Source organism: Syngnathus typhle, linkage group LG7 (genome assembly GCF_033458585.1).
Source record: "Syngnathus typhle isolate RoL2023-S1 ecotype Sweden linkage group LG7, RoL_Styp_1.0, whole genome shotgun sequence".
Taxonomy (NCBI): domain Eukaryota; kingdom Metazoa; phylum Chordata; class Actinopteri; order Syngnathiformes; family Syngnathidae; genus Syngnathus; species Syngnathus typhle.
In genome coordinates this window covers 5,778,938-5,800,567 of record NC_083744.1, presented here as the reverse complement: position 1 = coordinate 5,800,567, position 21,630 = coordinate 5,778,938, and the positions used below count along the sequence as shown (strand labels likewise).

The 21,630-nt window shown below is 41.6% G+C and overlaps 1 protein-coding gene and 1 non-coding gene across 3 annotated transcripts in view; one reads left to right on the top strand and one right to left on the bottom strand.

The window, feature by feature from the left end:
• Positions 1-21,630, bottom strand: part of reln (reelin) — a 61,299-nt gene that overhangs the window by 23,015 nt on the left and 16,654 nt on the right. For both annotated transcript variants that reach the window (XM_061282504.1, XM_061282505.1), the window contains exons 3-11: positions 14,421-14,559; positions 8,565-8,635; positions 2,684-2,716; positions 2,530-2,608; positions 2,362-2,458; positions 2,150-2,201; positions 1,044-1,149; positions 720-960; positions 517-662 (exon numbers count right to left, since the gene is read on the bottom strand). In XM_061282504.1, the coding sequence (XP_061138488.1) occupies positions 517-662; positions 720-960; positions 1,044-1,149; positions 2,150-2,201; positions 2,362-2,458; positions 2,530-2,608; positions 2,684-2,716; positions 8,565-8,635; positions 14,421-14,559 (964 nt within the window). The remainder of the gene's footprint in view (positions 1-516; positions 663-719; positions 961-1,043; positions 1,150-2,149; positions 2,202-2,361; positions 2,459-2,529; positions 2,609-2,683; positions 2,717-8,564; positions 8,636-14,420; positions 14,560-21,630) is intronic.
• trnal-aag (transfer RNA leucine (anticodon AAG)) lies at positions 5,574-5,655 on the top strand. Its single transcript has one exon. It is a non-coding gene; the product is annotated as a tRNA-Leu (tRNA).

Genomic DNA, 21,630 nt, shown 5'->3' with positions numbered 1-21,630 from the left:
ATCAAACACAATGAGGTCATAAGCGGAATGGTTTTTGAATCTCGGTTCTTTTTATCCGAAGGAGCGACAAAGGTTCCTAGCTGGAATAAAACCGGGAGAGCAGGACCGATCCTCCTTCAGTGCTCCTCGGCTTTTTAAGATTAAGATTCGAAAGCTCCTAGGTGCTTTAGCGGGGTAAAAATAAAGTGTCACATCAGATACAGTACTTTAGTGGCTTTCATACAGAACTAACTCAGATAAGATAAAATATTTTATTTGTCCCCCACTGGGAAGTTCCATAATGTCCCACATTTGTACTTCCCACTAAGCAGCACAGTTTGATTCAACTCAGTACAGCCAAAAGTTATCAGAGTAACTCTACTCAAAGCCACTTGGTTGCTCTTGTACTGTGTTAACAAATTCTCTCATACAGTAAATTCAAGTTTAGCGGTACAAATGAATAGAATGTGAAGAACTCAGGTGTGTCCTACAGCAACATTTTTTATTCTGGCTTCACAGTGTATGGCGGCAACATACTTTGAGGGTGGGCTCTCAAAGTCCTCCTCCCAGTAACTTCTTCCCTCCTCACGGTGCAGGTCGATATCTCTGCTAGAGGCGAAGTTGTGACCGAGTGCTTCCCCGCCATGGAAATACAGCGCGTTGCCTTCGGACTGGCAAGCATGCTATAAAACAGAGTGTTATTAAAAAGTGATGCAGAGCCTCCATTCATGTTAGCATACCTTGACCGTAGCGCCGGGGAAAAAAAGCCAGTTGGCAGTATCCGGGGGATCCAGGTTGTCCTCCATCAGAGGAGCTTTATGAGCAGCGTTGAGCAGCAGCACGTTGTCCACCCCCCAGCAAGACTCGTAGCCTTCTAGGCCTTCAGGTGCTTCCTGAGACCAGCGGAGATGAACATTCTCGGCCCTGGACCTCGCCGGCATTGGAAGGAGGTGGACGAAAGTGCTGCTGTTGGTAGGAGCTCTAGAAGTGCACAGATTAGAGGTTTTGATAGAGTTGTGTCGCAAATTCCGATCTTAAGATTTGAAAGAGGAATTGAGAGGGACCTGATCTTCTCCAGCGTGATCCAGTCAGAGTTGTTGGGATTTCCACTGAGGCTGTATGACACAATGATGCTGGGGTCGGAGTAACTGAAACGACAGGAGCCTGAACCTGCCCAACACAAAAGACAAACAATGAAATCGGAATGACTTCTGGGTAAATGTATATCTTGGAGGAAGATATAACTTTTGAATCCTTTGTATGGTTTTTACATTTGGCCGGGTTGGAAATAATGTCAGATGGTGTGATGATGAAAATAGCATTGAAGGATCGGATTGGGGTGTGGTGAAATATTTTATGACAGCTTGTAAATTCTTGTCTGAATGTTCTTGAAACACAAATACGGATTATTTATGATTCATAAGAACTGTTCCAAAAACAAGAATAAGTGTCTTTCTTAAGGCCGCCCACTTAAATGACTTTGCGTCTTTTTGTCTGGTAAAATTCTTCCTCATGTGAGACCACTGTGTGTCTGTAATGTGTTTGTGCGGATGCTTTGGGATACTGTGGGTTCAAAGGTCGTTAATGGACCACGCGCTGTTTATTCCCCATGATGTTTTGTAAACTTCTATATATACTGTACTGCTGCCTCCCCGCTTGGATTCAAGCAAGCATGAAGCAGTCACCACTTAACTGCACATCTTAAACGCACATGTATGACAAAACACGAGTAAATATGACAATAACACAAAGAGGAAGAAGAAAATGGGAATGGTGCGTTTCAGCGGCGTCTTCCCACGAGAACCTTCGGATGCATATAATGGTCATGAAAAATAGAACATCTCTAAAAACTCTACCATGGCTGACTGGGTGCCTCCTGTAAAAGATTCATAAGTGAAGCGGACCAGAGATGAGCAGAATTGGATTGTGTACAAGCCCGCCGACTGATAGGTGAGCGTAAAAATGTCTATCACCTGGAGCTACACAGGAACTTCTAGTTTGCAGTGTCTTTGCTGTTTGAACAATGTTAAAAGGAGTTGGACAAAAGCTTGCTCAATACAAAATGGTTTAGTTTGTGACACGGAAGTGGGGATGGACGAAGTGGATTTTATTTTGTTTTTTTACAGAGGCCACAACCTTAGCGGAATCCCCGATTGTATTTAATACTCACCCAGGGCAAACTGAAGGACGGATGCTGTGCTGGTATTGAGAGGAACAGTTGTCTATAGAACATAGAGAGAGAATGGACATGATAGCATCACTGTCAAATAAGAAATAACAATTTTGAGAATGTTCTTTTCTTTGGAGAGGACTGCACCACCCAAAAAAAACCCCATGAATTTAAATACCAAAACTGTAGTCGTGTTGACTTATGTCACTTACCAACTCTCGCTCTCCAAGGGGTTCACAAAAGGTCACCGCTCTTCCGTGCATCAGAACCCCACATTGCTCGCCCAGCTCACAGTTTGTGCACCCGGACCTGACAATGTGACAAAGGCAAGAACACCATTAAGAAAGTTCATCAATTTAAAGATTGGTCCAGCTACATACCAGATGGTCGGGTCCAGCTCTCCTTGCAGGTTTGAGTCAAAGTCGTCACGTAGCACAGCGTGGTTAGCGTGGACCTCCACTACACACACACACATTTGCTTAACGTTAAACGCTGTTTGCACAAGAAAGACCGCGTGCTGAAATGCAGACTCACATAGACTTGGTCTCAGTGGCGACTCTGTTGGAGCTGAAACAGAAAGAAACATGAGTCAAACATCAGAAATAAACATTCCTGGGCAAATGGTACATTTTATCCTTTCACCCAGTAGGGAGGCTTTAGGTCAGGGGTGTCAAACTCATTTTTTTCGCGGGCCGCATTGTAGTCATAGCTTCTTTCGGAGGGCCATTATGACTGTCACCCCAAATAAATGTATGAGCACCTCATATTATATACAGTAAAAGCTACAAAACAAACAAATAACTCCTTTTCAAATCGGACGAGTAAAAACTGGTCAAATATTAAAAAAAAAAAAAATAAAGATATTAAAAGTAAAGACAATTTGCAATTCTAGTAATGACACACAAATTTGATGCGCAATTTGTCTTCACGGGCCACATAAAATGATGTGGCGGGCCGTATCTGGCCCCCGGGCCTTGAGTTTGACACCTGTGCTTTAGGTTATTTGTAAAGACTTTGGAACTGGAGGGTTACAGTTTCAATCCTACTCTGGACCACGTCATTGGAGAGATGTTAGTGCACGTACTAAAACGATCATAATATTTGTTTTTACTTTTGATTCTATTTCAAAGTCAAAGTCAAAGTCAGCTTTATTGTCAATCTCTCCACGTCACAACACACAAAGAGACCGAAATTACGTTTTTCTCTATCCCACGGTGACGAGACACATAACACGATAGACATACAAGTACGCGACACAATATAAAAACAAGAAGGCCTATTCATGAAAATAATAACAGCTCAGCCATTAGCAACGACATGCTAGCCCACTCTGCATTTGTAATGAGTACGCGTGATGCCACAGCTCTACTTGCAGTCCAAGTGAAATATTCTCAATGTCAGTGAGGAAAAGAAAATGTCATAACTTGATCAAAACTGAAGCTGGACTTTTCAAGCACTGCGACAAAGTTTGAACCTGATCCAAATCAAACTGTGACCGATGCTCCACGCATGCAAAAAATCCAGACGGATGACAACTATGAACTATGGTATCTTCCAGGTTTACCGCGGCGGGATACCATAAATGTACTTATGATATATGTATTTAATATGCTGTTACGCCCCCGACTAGGAGTTGCTCAACAATTGTCCTGGAAGTGCTTCACGCTCAGGCAAACATTTTCTGTGTGTACAAGCAGTGACTAAGTGCGGACATTTTTGTGGGCCTCATCGTCAATCATGCGGTGGCAGAACAAACTTTGGTGGTGTCCTGGCCGGCCGCAGCTGCGCTCTCCTGGCCGCTGATGTTAATTCCTTTCAGTCATGAAGGGCCGGGCGGCCATGATTAACGGTTCACTGTCAATTAAACTGCCGTCCTCCCAGGAGGCGTCTGCAGTATGAAGTAAGATCTCTGTAACTTTCAAGTGTGAGGGTGTTGGTGACCTCATTGAACTTTCATTGAGCTTTCTCTTGAAGATAATCTGCCTTGATATTTTCAATCCAGGATGAGCCTACCCATCTGATAAAAGTGCTCAGTAGTCATAATCGACTGAGTCAAAAATGAGTGAGACAAACCTGATTTTTGTTTGCAATTCTTAAAGCCAATTATAAAAGAGGTTACAAAACCACCCAGTTGTGCCAAAGTCTGATGCAGTCAGTGCTGCACGGGTTCTGGGTGACAGCGTGCGCTCTCCAACGAAGCCCATTAAAAGCAGATCAAAGTGGTCGCGAAGCACTTCTTGTTCTCCGCTTCTAATCCCGCAAAGTCTCTTAATTCTAAACAGCTACATAGGATTCCTGATACATGCAAGCCGTGCATTCTTTGTCCGCCTTGTTTACGTCCTTCCTCAAATGTTCTAAGAAGCGAATAAATAGTTTTGTAAACAGTTCACAAAAGCATGGAAAGTGACATTCCAACTAATCCATCCACTCAAAGCATGTTTTCTCTCTTGCTTCTAAATTGCCTTGCGACTGAATCCACTTGGCTGCAAAGAAAGGTTTTCTTTTCTCTTTTTGGTGTGAGTGGGTAATCCTTTCTTTCTTCAAAAAATTGACTCATTTACTGTTTTCTCTCTCCATGCTTCACCAAGCTCTCCCTTGCAGAGCCGCTTCACAGTCAAACCAGACAGCGTTGCACATTTGACTGGAATTAATCCTTTCTCACTTCCTTAAAGACTTCAATTACTGCCTCGTCTATTAGCAGCTCATCTTTGCTAATGCCTGTATCTTCCAAGCCAGGGTTTATAATTGAGCATGCAATCCTTACAGCCTTTTTTTATGCTGAATTCTTGCATAAGCATGCATAAAAAGGAAAATAAAGGCAAATTTGAAGAATTTAATGTTGCAGCAGTACTAAAAGTGGAGTAATGGAGTATTTTTGGGCAGTTTGAATGACTAAAACGAGCATAAACTTTGGCAAAATGAAGCAGGGTCATATTAAATCTTCCTCTTTCGGTCTGATCCTCACTTTAATCTCCCTTCTCTCTTGGCTTTTTCCTCGCCACTCCGTAAATGCCATCGGGCCTGCTCGTCCACCCCTCCAGTTTTCGCTTTTTAACTTCGTCTGACTCACATCCTCGACAATGCGAGCCCTCGTTTGAAGTCTCGCTAACTGGCGGTCGCAATTATGCTCTCCCTGGGACTCAGGATGCTGTTGTTTTAGCTTCAATAAAATTCTGAGATGAGAGCTTTCTCAAGGGCCTGTATTGCAACCACTCCACCCCACTCTGTTAAAAGCAGGACCACAGTGTGGCTTTCAAATTGGCATCATTACACTAATCAGATAGGTGAGTCGAGGTAGGTAAGAAGACGCTAATGTTTAACAGTTCGAGCCTTATTTTCTATAATAAGGGTTTTACAAAGTGAAGTTGCGTCCATTGGACTGGTTGTATTGTTGTGTAACACTTTAGTGACCAATTGCTGTACAGGTAGCGTGGCCGAGCGGTCTAAGGCGCTGGATTAAGGCTCCAGTCTCTTCGGGGGCGTGGGTTCGAATCCCACCGCTGCCAGTTGTCTTTTGTGAGTCTCAGCCAAAAGGGACAATTGTACACCAACTCTATTTCAGCCAAGTCAAAACAGTATTAACTACAAAAGAAGATCCTCAGCCACATTCCCATTTCACTATTCCAAAGAAACGAAGTGCATGGGGTGGAAACCCTTACAGAAAGAAAGGCTTTGTCCAAACTTGGATTTTCCAATTCATAGCAGCCAATAAAGTAGAGAATTATTGCTACTCTGGGACAAAATGAGTTTTTTGTGTCGAGTAGCTCGAGTGGGTGCAGCACCCTCTGTTGCTGGAGTATAATATGCCTATAAAGCTCTCCAGAGTGAGATAAGAATAGAACTGCTGATGGCTGCTGCTTCATTCCATCTACGTATTCCATAACTCTTGACGTGGCTGCCCTCCAGGTTGGTTGAAAGTAAAAGTGTAATAGTAGGGTGGTGTAATAATTATCGGGGGTCCTTGGTTTACAGTTGTCATATGACAGTTTGAAGTCAAATATAGCACAAGATGGCATGCTTAGTTAACTTACAGTTTTCCGTTGGAAGGTTCTAAATTGAAAGCTTTTCAACACAAAATTTAAAGAGAGAGGATTTGAGTTCTCAGGAGGGAGCAAATTTGTAATTTGGGTGTTAAATTGAAAAAGTTTGCATTCACATAAAGTAAACAAGAGTCATTTCGGTTTTCCTGAAGGTGAACACGCAAAGCGGGTATAAGTGAGGTGACGGGAGAGACCAGGCCTTCCATCACTTCTCCTTTGCACCGTGATCAAGCGTCCCTCAGGGAGCAATGGCCTCTATGAGTTATAAATCCCTGTGATAATCCATCTGGGTTGCAGTGCACTGGTCCGGGCTCATAAAGAGCAGATTTATTTCCCTACTGGAAATGAGGAACCAACAACGCCGGGCAGAACGCCGGCAACGCTGGGCCTGCTGTCAGGAGGTGGAGCTGATGGACGGCATGCTGGCTCAAGGCAGGCAACCACTGAATGTGTGTATGCGTGTGTGTGTTTGCGTGTGTGTGCGCGTGTGTGTGTTTGTGTAATCTACATTTATAATCTTTAAATCATCACCCTGGCTAATTACCTCTAAGGGCAGACCCCTTAAAACTTTTCTTTTCACTTTTCTTTCTCCCTCATCCAAGGATCATAACCCTGCTTTAGATAGCTTTCATTTCTGCGTCTCTTCAAAGCGTCAGTCTTAAGAGTATGAAGAGGCTCGGGTTGGCCTGGTATCTTATCCTTTTTTTTTTTTTTTTTTTTTAAATAATGATATCACTTTGAATGTTAATCTTGAGATTTCAAGTAACTTTTGACTCCGAGCAGCCCGCACTGCTGACCACATACTGTCGAAGTGGTTGAAAATATGATTCTGTCAGAAGTGAGAGGCTCACCTGCTCATCTTTTCTGTTGAGAAAAGCTGTCATCACTGTTAGCTGTCATTTCCAGCTCCAGTCCTCCTTCATGCCCCGCCTCCTCCGTTTTATTAGTGTCACACTTGGATATGTTCGCTACAGCTCATCCTGCTTGGTGCGCAGACCTTGAGGTTTAAATCTTTGCAGCTTGTCCACTCTGCTTTTCGTTTGTAGGATGCTGCCGGCCTTGGCACTAAAGTGACCTCCAAGAGTCAGACACAATCCGTTTCCGTGTTGTAGGATGACCTCCAATTTGTTGCCATAAAAAAGTCATTTATCCGATCAGAATTTATGTCAAGTCAACCAATTGTCATATTAGCATAAAACACAACAGGTGATGTTTTAAGTAACATTTTATGATTCCCAACTGCCATACAAGTGTAAAACTGGTTCTTTGTTCATCACTACACTTTCTCTCTTTGCTTTAAATAGTCTGTGATAGCCACAGTTGATACAAATCAGGATTATTCAGCCTTTGAGTTTGTTTATTTTATTTTTATTATATTTTTAGATTGAACAGATGTTTTTTTGGGCGGGTATTTATATTATGACATGCACTGGTAATTATTTGTCATGGGTCATATATAGCATGTTTTTAAATTGAGATTTTTTTATAAAAGACTTTTGTTTGTGGCTGTAAATATACAACACATAATTCCCTTTGTATTCTTTTTACTCTGACAGTTAACTTCAACAATGAAAAAACCTCTTTTTTAAAGAATTGCTTCATATTCGCAAAACTCCTGGTTTTTGTGAAGCGAGTTAAGGTCACGGCCATCATACAGCGCTTTGAACGCCACTTTTTGCACACAAAGCAAAGCAAAAAATGAGATCAATAATGGCTCTCGTATGTGGAAAACCTTTGCAACGGGGTGACGTACATCAATTCATATTTATGTGGTCTTCCTATTAAAACCTGGCGTCAAATTTATTCATTTTTTTTCATCTCATTTAGAGAACATATCTTCATTTACCACCCCAACCCGTTAAGAAAAAGTCCTAAAGAGTGAAATGACTGCATCTTTCGTATTATTTTTTTATGAGGAGGAGTCCGCGAGTAAGCAAGGGGCTTCTTTTCTGTAAACAAGCAATTACACTCACACAGCATGCAAAATTGGACTGCGCTGTCTGTCAATTGCTACTTAAGGCTGTCACAGAAAGCGGGTATAAGCAGCGTTTGCCATCAAGTATAAATCTCTGACAGCAAGCGAGAACAAGGGAGAGGGTTAAAAAGCTGACTTGAGCATAAGCTGAAATTAAGCCTGCAATATCGGGTCTCCGACTTTCTTCAGCTTCCTAACTGTCTTGTTGAACTGCTATGCCACTGGAATGAAGAAGCGGAATCTCTAAACCTTTTTTAAAAATTGACATCAATGGGATTACAAAAGTGGACCTGTGTTTTTTCACTTGACAGCGACGTATTGTTTCATTTTAAAATGAACCGACCTTGAGTCATAATCGCACCGCGTGTGTGTGTGTGTGTGTGTGTGTGTATGTACTCACCTCCCTGTTCACACAATTGCTGAGCCAGAGCATCTTTGAAAAGGATCTGTCCTCGGTGTGTGGCCGTCGCTCTAAAAGATTGGGAAAGAAAAAATGAGAGTTCATTGACTTCGAACAAGTCGACTTGTCATTTTGTTAAAAAAAAATAAAAAAATAAAAGAATAAAACAAAAAAGGTATGACGTTACAACATGGTCTCATACAAATGTGCTGTTATGCATTTTTAACTATTACATAATTCCAATAGCTTTGTTATGCTTGTTTCATAAATTTGACTAAATTGTGTTTTCTTTTACATACATTGGTTATTAAGTTGCCAAACAAGACTGGCTAAATTTAGTGAATGCTTATTTTTCATTCAATTGAATTTTGCAACACGTACAACAACCCCTGCGCGAGGGCGGACCTTTTATGGCTACGTTTGTCTTCTCTCATGAATAATGAATACAGCCCTCATTATTTAGTAATAGCGCTTGTGCCACTGCAGAGCTGCAGGGAGGAAGGGGAGGGGAGCATACTTAATTATATTCATATTTCAGAATTGGTTGAGAACTAATTTGAGTTTGGTATCTATGAATAAAAGATGTTGCATTTCCAACAGTCGGTTGCCATGTAGGAACAAGCCTGTTAAATATTTACTCAACACACGTTGGCTAAATGTAAAAGCTCATAAGTTTGGTGTGGGACGACTTTGAACTAAAAATAAGTTTGACTGCTCAGTGAAGAGAAGAGAATCATTCATTCTCCTTTCAATTAGCACGCAATCTGAATTTTGCACATCAAATGAGACAGTTTGTCACACGGTCACCGTCAGAAATTAATTATTTACTTCTGCACAAATTAAACTTGTGTGTGTATTTATCTGCAAACTCAAATTCCCAGAGTAGTCACGTAAATACAAATTTTTAGAAGCTAATGCTAATCTGTGTATTCAACGCAGTGTAACGCAGCTCTGCCTTCCTTACACAAGACCAACACTGGCTAGTTGAACCATACCCAACCATATGTGTTGGATTTATAGTCATTAAAGTGGAACAAGGAATTAATGTCATTGTTTTATTAAAGCGATACTAAAAGGGAGCACATTTTGTCAACAAATGTTTCAGTGTGACACTGGCGTCTGCCCTGCTATCACACTCCAGTGGGCCCTTGTGGTGTGTGTGTCCCTAATTACACGCACACACACGCACGCACACGCACACATTTATTGAACATTTAAATGTTAATTGGACTTTTGCAGGGGAGAAAAAAAGCAATTAAGGGCCTAAATGCTTCCTTTTCATTCTTAGACAGGGGGCATCATTCATCTTGTGAAAATAAGTGTCATCCTCTCCTCTCTCATTACACTAAAAGAGATTCATAGAAATGAAAAGGGTGACGGGGGTGAAGAGGAAACATGGAATATTTGAGGGGGGAAAGGCTAACAAAGGAGCATGAAGTTTGTTGAGAGAGAACAGATCGAGTTTCCATCAACCGCTGTCAAATATGCAGCTGGGAGTTAACGGACACACACATGCACACGTACACAGGCTCCACGGCAAATATGAATTTTAACATGTATGCAGATGGACAGCCTGTCACTCAAGGAGCTCCCAAAAGGGCCTGGAATGGGTAATTACGAAGCATGTCTTCCATGTTAGATTACATGTTGCTGTCGGCCATAAGCATCCCCCAGGAACCACTTTGTGTGCTGCACACACACACATTTGACAGACACACACATGCACTGTGCCTACTCCGGCCGCATTATTCTGAAACCGCACATGCAGGTACACATTTTCATGCAAATCGCTTGAAATGAACATTTTGGGCAACACAAATTTTGCTTCACGTTTTCACAACAGTTACTACTAGCTATGGCAGTTAAAAAATGAATTGAGTGCATTTGGACTAACTGATGCCTAATAGCAATGGTTGATTTATCTCTGGCGCTGGAGACCAGCTGTGATTGTGGCACCAAAACAAAACAAGGGAGTGGAATCTGGAGCACAAAAGATATTTTATTATTACATTGAAACGTTGGATTGTATTGGACCGGAGGTGTGTTTTAATCCATCGGAAATAGGTCAAAGCCCAAAATGGACAGCAGTTCTTAGTCAGAATTACATGAGTGAGTATTTGTTTATCTTAAAAGCCATTTTAATTTATAACACACCAGTCACTTAAAAATTGCGGCCTGTTTTCTGTCATTTCATCACAATCAGCATATTTGGACATCCTTGAGAAGATGCAGCAGGCGGCAGCAGTGGAACCCGATTCAGCCCCTCCTCCCGATGCCACTAAATTAATTGAGAAAAGGCTCCCGGAGCTCATGTAAATATAATGGAGCTCAACAGAGGAGGAGGTTTGGAAGCTATTTGGCACATTACTTGCTTGTTAACACGGCTCATAGAAACTTACAGCTCCAAGGAGGATGCAAAAGGCATTCCCGACTGAGTAATAATTGGCGGAAAGGTAAAAGAAAAAAGGTTCATCTTTCGTATCCTTGAAGGGCAGGTTAGGACAAGTGGGGTGAAGAAAAAACAATCAACAAGAGCAGTTGTTTCAAATGCTATCGATGTTGTCACTCGAAAACATTTAACGGGAACGAATCGTTTCACACAAAATTCAAGTGGAGCCGACTTCTCTCCCCTGCGGAACGTGTCACTTTGTTGCTTTCAAAATGAAGCCGGGTTCCCCATAGTCTATTTCATCTGGAATTCATAGTTCTCAGCAGGTGGGCACACGACCCCCAAGGCGAGGTTTTGTTATGTCGCTGGATGAGATGAGGACGCTTTGCAACAGTATTGATGGCAACACTCGGATGTTATATGCAGGGATCTATGGAAGTGTACAATTACTGAGGTCATGGGGCAGTCTCTTAGGAAAACAGAAATCCTCTGAGGTCTAATAAAATTGAATTTCCTTCATAATATATTTCGCATATGACACGAGGACTGTATATCGAGAAAGACATCGACATACCTCACAAGACCGCAGTTCAGTGAGCATTAAGGAATTTGCTTTGAGCATATGCTGATTAATTTGCATCCTTTTTCTGGGACATTTAATTCAAAAGATGAGTCACAGTCAAAGAAGGACAATATAGTGGTTCAAATCTCGACTCAGACCTTCCAAGGAGTAACTCAAAATGTTGCCTTTTTTTTTTAATACGTTTATTCCTGAAGCATTTTAAAGACTGTTGTCATCGTGTGAAGGCAAAGTACTCTATTAGCTGTTTAACTATTGAGACAGATTGAAATATAATATGCATTGATGCTATAGGAATCATGTTTGAGTTCATCTTTTATTCCTTGTCATTAAAGCCAACAAAGGAAAGGAAGGAAGATCTAAAATGAAAATAAATATAAAAACAAAAAATAAGAGAATTTTAAAAATAGACTAGGTAAATATGTAATAGTATTATTTTCTTTCTGCATCTTTAATTAATTAATTCCCTAAACCATCGCTCACATTTGTTAGCATAACGTCTTCAGCAGATTTGTCACATGGCCTCAGGCCGGGGGTTTTAATGAAGACGGGAGCTCGTTAACCACTGATTCGCTGTTAATATGGACTGGGTTATGGATTAGAACACATAGGAAATCAATGATGGTGCTATCAGCAGCAGCAATTAAGTAGGCAAAAGGTCATGTGTCAGTTTGAGGTTTGAACTCTGACCCCTGAATGACATCGGAAGCTGTGTATTGTCATGTGTTCATCGAAGGACAACAGATAGATGAGATTCCAAATACATTTAACTTTTCAATGAAAGGCCAAATACATTCATTCCTCATTCGGTTATTGATCAAAACGTTATGTATCAGCTTATGTCATTTTATATCGACCCACGCACGCATGTACAAAGAATCAAATGTGGGTCACGGCTGTGATTACAACTTCTTATTGTCCGTGCTCTAAATTCAGGCAAGACTCGCATCCTGGCGTCCATCTTTAAAATCAACTGTGAGATATATTTGACTTCTAAAAAGTAAGTTTGAGTTCCAGTCATGCATGGAACACCTTGTTCATCTTCCCGCTCTGCTCCAAGGCCTCCCTTTACCTTCCGTAGGTAATTTACAGCCCCATAGAAAATGAGTTCTTCTGGATGTCCATGTACTCCATCTTGCTCCTCACAGTGATGTGCTGCTACCAACCTTTCCCGCAATATCGGCCATAAAACTTCTCCGCGGCCACATTTTAATGCCGCGACAGAGCGGCTTTGGCCTTTTGAAGGACACTGGGTGTCTGCGGCTTTAATTCAAACACTCGCAGAGGCTTCGTGGACACTCAATCAGAACCCAAGCGCTACAGGCAAGGGCAGGACATGATCAAGTATAATTTGTGTTACACCCGGAGGCTTTTTTTTTTTTTTACAATTTGAGCTCATTCTCATCCCAGGTTGTCAAACAGCAATGCTCTGTCAGATGCTGTGTCTGAACAGATGTGAAAAACTTCCTGACTTTGACTGATGCAATGAATTTAAATGAACCCTTATATGACCTTTTATTTACATAATGGGTACACATTTGACCCTAACAATATAACAAAACTCACAGACGTACATTTATTTTTTATCCCATGCGGAAAAATACAAATATCACTGCGGGGTACTGTCCAGTAGTTGTGAAACTTCTTAGTTCACGTCTGTATCGCACAAGGCGCTCCAGTGAATTCATTCTGACTATAAAAATGTAACGTTCATTAAATTATATCTAATTTTGCTGTTACTATATTTTTATATATATTTTATATATTTATATATTTTTTTAATATATTTTTTACATGTATATTTTTGTTTTCTTTTTGTCAAAAATACATGACAAAAATGAACAACTATGAGCTAACCCAATCGAGGACAATCCCAATGAGCTGACTTGCGCCCAACAGTAAATGTGTTTGCTGGCATCCAGTAAATTTGTTTGGCTTTCTGAATATTGTCGAAATAGCAGCTCCGTTTCACCAAATTCCCCCGCGGAATCCTTTTTAGTTAGTCTGACCATTAAAGTTTCTGTCAGACAGTTTGCATTCATTAAGGCTTTTTGCATTGACTGCCAAAATACTTCATTCTATTGAGGCTTTTGTGAAACACTAATGTGCAATTGGTTTATTTTTTTTTCTTTTTCAAAAGAAGCAACGGTTTCTTGCACTAGTTTATGAAGACACGCATTAAACGGCATTTGGTGTCCATCAAACACTGAAGTTCTATCTATGTAATTTCTCTCATCCGAGCAAGTGTTATTTGATAGAATGCATTTAGCAAAAAGCACTTGACTGGTCCTCTTTTCCAGAACAAGCAGATAATTGCTTCTGACAAACAAAAGGCATGTGGCTTAAATTCATAGCATTCCTTTTGAAAGGAATACAAGTCGCTGTTTACCATGAAAAGCAACATGAGGCAAAAGCAAGTGATGTCACTAAAGAGTGAAACAGTCACTCACTCTTTCAGCAAAAAAAGTCAAATTCAATTTGATATTGAAATTATTTACAGACCCAAATGCATGACTTTTAGCGAATACCTGTTCTACTGTAAAATTACCATATAGCTGCCAAATGGTGAATCATGATTGGGCAGGGCTTCCCTGTTTATAACATTTATACAGTAAGTCGTTGTTGCTCTCCAACTGACTGACAAGCCATCTTAACATCCAGTCCACACTTCAACTGAGGGAAGAACGCCCGTTCTGTCAGCCCATAAAATATTCCCATAGCCACTGGGATAAAGCAAGGCCACACAGCAGTGATGAATAGTCGTGTCTGCCTGTCTTGGTTGGTATATGCGTGTCTGGACAAACCTGACGATTCATTAGCCGTAGCTCACTCGGCCATTGAAAACACAAACGACCACAAAGCGTAGAGTACACAAAAAGTGACTTACAAGAAGTTGACGCAGCCGGTGCCAGGAGGTGGAGCGATCCAGACAAAGCTGAAACTGGTGGAGGGCTGGTGGCTGACGTGGGAGGCCACCACACTGCAGACAAACTGGGTTCCGCTAAATTGACGCTCTGGCATCACACCTGGAAGAAACACTGGAAGATGGTTATCACATTCATGTACCATTGTGTCTTTTGACAAAAAAAAAGTGCACTTGTAGAACTTCAATTTGTTATACTCCAACAGGAAGTTGCCCCAAACAATACTTGACATATGTAACAAGCTCCATCCAAGGGAGAAGAAAAACATTTCTGCAAATCTCAAATTGGAATATCTCATAAGGGGATCAGATTTACAAGGAAATTGTTCTTTTGTGTCTAGATTTTATTGTCCTCAGTTTATGTCATTGGCGGAGCTAGGGGGGGAGTACAGGGGCACTGACACCCCCCCCCCCCCTTGAAATATCCTCGGACCCCCTCAGGTGCCAGGCCAGATCAGATCATTGACTTTTGGGTATTTCTGGATTTTTCTGGGATTCCCCCCCAACCCCCACGCCCAACACTTCCACCATCCCTCGTAAGTAAAATCAAATTAACCTTTATCAATGAGAATTTTCCGGGTTTCTAAAGATTTTCTTTAATTGTGATGTTCTTCTATCATCTGATCTCCAAACATGATAACAAAAAATCTTTCAACCCTGCAGATAATCCACATTTTCTTCCCTACCTTTTTTTGTGTCCGTTCCTTATTCATTGAATTCTAACCTTGAGTCACACCACCTGACATAACAATGCTGTTATTCATGAGGGTCCATGTTCGCCTATGATTGCACCGAAGAAATTAAATCATGTAAGTGGTTGTCATATCTCAGAGGACAAAGGCGCGATCCCGACTGATTCATCAATGCTATGTTATGCAGACATTTAGAGTGCTTTAATATTTTACAGAAACTAAATGGTTTTCTAGTGTCGGCAGAGAGACATCCGAGCCTTGCATTAAATACACAGCCGCAGTAAATAATTCATCTGTAAAGATAATTGTGTGATAATTCTGGGAATTCATCATCTTCCCACAACACGAGGTCATCATTTGGAGGCCGGCAAAGCGTGCGTAAAATGCAACTCTGAAGATGTACTGTGAGCTATATCACCTGCACATGCGACCCAGCCCTTCCCCCGTTGCACCCTTCAGTCGTAACTCAACGCACAGAGAACATAATCATGCTCATGAAATGATTTATAACTCCGTGCAAATCATTATGCGTAATCGTTTTAGTGCGTCTCAAAACAAATGACTTCAAGGAAAATCATTCCAGCCTGTAATAATGTTGACCTCAGTTACATACTTAAATAATGTTATGCTGTAAATGTGAGCGCCATATGTGTGCCTTGCATTCATTCTTTCACTAAATGTGACAACACTTTTGTGCAAAGAGGGATGAAATGATCACAATGAAAGTTGCTCAAGTTTGAATATGTGCAAATACTTGGGGTCAAAATAGGTCACTTGTAAGCACATTAAGAAAAAAACAAATCCTGCATTGTTGAGCATTTCAGTATCAAATGTTTATCATCAACAAACATATTTGGAGGCATACAATGAAACACAAGTGCACGTTTCTTACTTTTAAACAGTTTGTGACCCACTGCAATAATTATAGAAGAAAATACGTACATGCTTCGAAATGAGTTGTGGATGGAAAGGAAAACCCATGCACTCCAGGAAAAGTCAGAACATTTGTATTCCCAGTGGAAAAATACACTTGGGAATGAAATGCAAATAACCCAACTCGTTCTCTTTCATGTTGAGGAGAGAGTGGGTGAAAAGATGACTATTATTCAATGAAATCCAAACAGTAAATGATTCAGTCCAACAATACGCTTTGGAGAGCCGACACTCTTGGCTCGGCATAGTGGGATGAGCAAAAAAGAAGACATGGGCGCTTTCATCACTGTGCAATGCAAATATATAACAAAGCGCTAAGCCCCTGTGCCCATCCCCGTCTTCTTTTCAACAACAGAGTAGCAAATTTAAACAACTGATGTTGCATTCTTTCAACTTTTCTCACATGAGCGTGACGCTGACAGTTGGTGACAAAGGATTATTTTTCTCTGTTTTGTCAACATTGAAGGATGACGTTAATTCAATTTGCAGTAAATGGATACCGCATGAATCATGCGCAGGGCGTTGCCTAGTTTTGCAAAGAGGTGACTATGACCTGATGTTGGTCATTTTACAGCTGAGCGAGAGGGAGGCCTGCGCCGCTGTGGGAGTGGTCACAGCCTGCTTCAATCTTTACTATTTATTAAATGTGGTGCGCTCGCTGGTCGCAAAATACAAAAGAAGAGATCCTCATATTCCTCCAATGTGACCACAATATGAAATTAGCTATTCAAATAATTGGAACTTAAAGTGCAAAAAATAAACAATCATAATCATAGTTTTACTACAGCATTGTCCTCGGCAAATTTTCCAATACTGCAAAACATTCAAATGAGAAACATTTTGTGAAGACTAACATGTTTTTTCCAGTCTGGTTATGCATAATTGCACAATATGTAAATTTTAATTTAATTTCCACCACAAAGACTTTCAAAGTTAATTTGCAGTTAATGCCCATTGTCACTTTGAAGATGGTAAGACCTTCCAAAAAAAAAGGTGTCACTACTTTCAGTAAATTCACACATCTGCCTTTGTCCTCTTTGTCATCTGTCTTTTATGACACAGCACCCCCGTCCCATCCCATATCACTTTGCAAAGCTAATAAGCTTTCCACTGCCAAGCGCAAATCAAGTCAACTAAATGGAGTGAGAATCTCCCAGTGGAGCAGATGGACGATTGGTGGCTCAGCCTGGCACTGACTTTCACACTGTAGGAGCAGGAGGAGCCAGCACACTGGCACTAGAAATCATGGTTAGAGAGAGGGACCCCTCACAAATGTAAATTATACAGGAAGCACCAATCAACATCTGGCCAGGAGCTAATATCCCAAAAGGTCATTCACTGATGTTATAACAACCAGCTTGGGACACATACAAACGCAACCAGGAGCGTGGATACACACTAATACACACAAATGAAAACCTGTTCGAGCAGTGGTGTCAAACCCATGGCCCGGTGGCCAGATACGGCCCACCGCATCATTTTATGTGACCCGTGAAGACAAATTGTGCATTGACTTTATGTGTCAATACTGACATTTCTAATTGTCTTCACTTTTAAAAACTACAGATATTGCTAGCAATTTTATTACCATGCATATTTTTCAGTTTTTACTAGTATCTGATTTCAAAGCAAGTTATTCATCAGTTTGTTGTGTAGCCTACTCTGTATATAATATCTGCGTTGACAGTCATAATGGCCCTCCAAAGGAAACTGAGTAAAATGCATCACTCAAAAACAATTTGTTTGACACCCCTGTGTTAGAACATTTCGATATGTAAAAAGTCTGCGGAAGTATGGGAATCCGCCAACATGGATCCGCAAGACTCCTGTCAAAATGTTCCACACTATGCTGACATAAATGATACATCACACAAACTCTGGCAGCTCCAGTCGGGTCCCCATACGCTTTTGTGCTGCTGAATGAGCCCGTTTGATACTTGTATGGCTTTGTGCGTTGGGCCGCATTCAGCCTTTCTTAAGTCTCATGGCTCGGAGTTGGTGTGGCGAGGTGTGACGTTGCCAGGAAGAAGCTGTGGGTGGTGAAAGATGCCAGTTGTCAGCCAAACAGCGCACGTTGTGGGAAAATCGGACAAAAGGGACACCCGGGGGTGAGATGCCCACTGAACTTCCTTTAAAGACCAAAAAAGATTGAAAAATATTCCTTTAATGCAATAAACACACATTATGCAAGGACACACACAATCCAAACAGACTACACTGCGGCGTGTTCTTTCAAAAGCTACACGTCTTACGAGCCTAAATGATGAATGGAGCACAGAGAGGCTTAATATTCCCCCTGAACTAATGTGTCATCATTGAAATGAATGTTCTGAATGAAACAAAGTGTTGTTTTGGGGCTGCACCCTGTTTGATGAATGACACTTTCACCTTTCTGCACAGCCATTACCATCCATCTCACATGGCATTTTCCAAACATGCACCCAAATATGGTATGTTATGCATATTTATGTGATCTCGCAAGGTGATGCATAAGTGTGCTACTTACACTGCGCTATTAACAGTAATGAAAGTATTGACGTCTGAAGATTTGGGGAGCAAAATATTCCAGCAAGGATAAAAAATATTTAATCACGGGATTGGAAATTTATCGTGTGCTGTGACAGAAAAGTCTCAACTCTAGCTGCTCAAAATACTGCACACAATATGTAAAATATGGCAAAGATATTAATAAGAGTGGAGTGAAAGTTAGAAATGGAAAATATAGGAGCTGTCGGAAATGAATCGACAACTAATCGATTATCAAATCAATCGACAACTATTTTAATAATTGAGTCATCGTAATTGTTTATCTTAAAATTGTCCAGATTCTCTCATGTCAGCCTTTTGATGGTAAATATTCTCTGGTTTGGTCATGTATAAAAGCAGACTGGTTATCTTTTGTGTCACAAACATTTCCAAACATCCAAACTTTTATTTTGGAAAACAGTGACCAAACCAGGAACTGAATCAATTTCAAAAAAAGGTAGATAAGAGTACATCAATTCCTCTCATGTGATATCGCTTGTATTTTTGAGACATTAAATAAACAACAATAATTGGTCAAAAACAATTATGGGTAAATTTGTTTATGCTGCATTTTAAAGCCAAATAAATTTCATTCAATCATTCGATTAATCAATGGAATAATTGATAGGATAATCAATTCTGAAAATATTCCATAGTGATACCCCTAGAAAATGGTCTACTATCAAATAGGAGCAGGTGAAGATAAAGATGAGTTAATTATATAATCCATCATGGTGAACAAAGTGTGACTGAACTGGCATGTTGGTGCTGCTGGCCTGACTGGAGCTTGTGGAAGAGCAACCATGTGAGGTCAGCCAACTGTGAGCTCCAGGAGAAACTTTCCACACGGGGTGGCAAAGTCACCGTTTGTCCTTGTGTGCCCACTTTTGCTCTCCATGCCGCTAGACGCCCATCCATCAGTGACAGCCACGAGCCTTCCGTGGATGTGTGTCACTGTGGCTTGGCGGGCGCGCATCACAGCAGCTTTACCGGCAGGCGCCAGGGCTAATTTGATTTTTAATTCAACGCGACTCCTCGACTAATCGTTTGAGCCGGGGATTAATTAATCTGATTTGACTTGTGCTAATTTCCAGCACCCACGTCCGGCAGCAAATAAACAAACTGGTGGGGCTGCGCTCTCGCAGGCTGTGTTCTGACATGCATGTTGAGAATGAACGACACCAGCGGCGACAGGTGAAGGGCCTGTGGAAAGCCAAAGGCAAGGAAAGCGACATGCAGCATGCATGTGACATGCTAATTGCGTTTATTAATTGTGAATACGGACGAGGTTTGGAGCTGAGAGGCAACGGCAGACTTATCATGACTAACAGAAACTATTTTCACGGACAAAATATAGGTCGGATTGAATCTGGGTGAGCCGAGAGGCTCTTGGTTTAAAAAAAAAAAGTGGACGGACAGATTCGATCCAGTCTTTTTTTTTGGGGGGGGTGTTCTGTAGAATCACTCCACATCCTCCTCATCCCAAAGCAAGTGCGTTAACACTCCCTGCAATGGAACTTTAAATATGAATAGAGCTCAGAGGCCAAGAAGGCTTTGTAAAATCACTTTTCCTACGTTTCCACGCCGAGCCCGCAGCTGCCCACTCACTTTGAAAGCTGCATGCGGAGGTATGCAACATGACGCCAGAGAAGACACACTTCAAAGTCAACTCGCCTTTTGTGTTGGAACTGACGCAAACTCAATAGCGTGCGGAGAAATACGAGTCAAATGCCGTCTATATTTCCAACTCTCCCGCTTTCTGCAATCTCGCAGCGTGGCAGAAAATAACACCGGCTCGAGCGAGACCACACATCGGAGCAACGGCCCACGCCTGCTGCTCTCCGACAGCGGGGCGAAAAAAATGAAATGGAATAACACGGATTAGAAAATGGACACTGCACGCTTGCACACTGCTTTGAAATTGATCACAGGCTGCATGTTTGTGACCAGAAGGAGAAGGTGAAGTTGCAAGTCCATCTCACCTGAGAGGCGAGAACTATTCCGCTGGGAGTTTTAGTCATCGCTAACACGCTGGTCTGGACTCTTGATTTCGCTTGAATTAATAATGGAGATGGTTCTCTGAATTCTTTGAAGGTGCGTTTGCTTTTAACTTGCAGTCAGGGGGAGGACTAGTGATGCATCATCACACGAGCATCCTTGAGATTCAGAGAAGAAGCCTAATGTTTAACCACCTGTTAACATTGTGAAGGCGGTGGAACTCAGGAGGAGGAGGCCAGAAAGGTAGCAAGCATAACAACAAGCCTCCTCCAGTCCATCTCCAAACTTGGTCCTCTGAGAGCACAAATAACCTCTCCTCCTGACAACTCATTTCATCTTCTACACTAATGAATCCATCACAAGGAGCCGTGCGCCATACAACATAGCAGTCCTGAGTGGGGAAGAACTAATGGCTTAGATAAGTCATCATCATCATTATTAATTAACATCCTCACCAGCTCTACTGCAACTTGTTTCCCTTCTCCTCAATTTCCAAACCAGGCATCAACAGTTTGGATGTTCAAGGTTATTGTAATGAAGGATGTCAGAGCAGATGTGCACATCTTAAATGTGAGAATGTGTTGTGGAATGAATAGATAAGTCACCGAATGTGTGTGTGCCTGTGTGTGTATCTATTACATGGCATGTGTGTGTGCATATGTTTGAAGAAGCCTAAGTGGCACAGTCAGGGAGCTGTCAGCAGAGAACCAGGAAGCGAGCTGATCACAGGAAGGCAACGTGTTTGAAGTCTCCCAGGGACTGACAACTTCTCTCCCCCCCATGCACGCCTTCCCTCGCCCTGCACCAGCCCTTTTTCACGATAGCGTTCCTTTTCCCCCTACACACACACACACACACACACACACACATACACTCAGCAGGGAGCTAGATGATGAGAGGTGTATTAGTAGGGGTGGTATGATGCTATGAGGAAACACACTTGCACTCTCGGGGGAGATGCGTGTGAGAATAGGTAGAAGCTGACAAACAAGGTTTTGTGAGTGTGTTTGCGTAAACAGCAACAC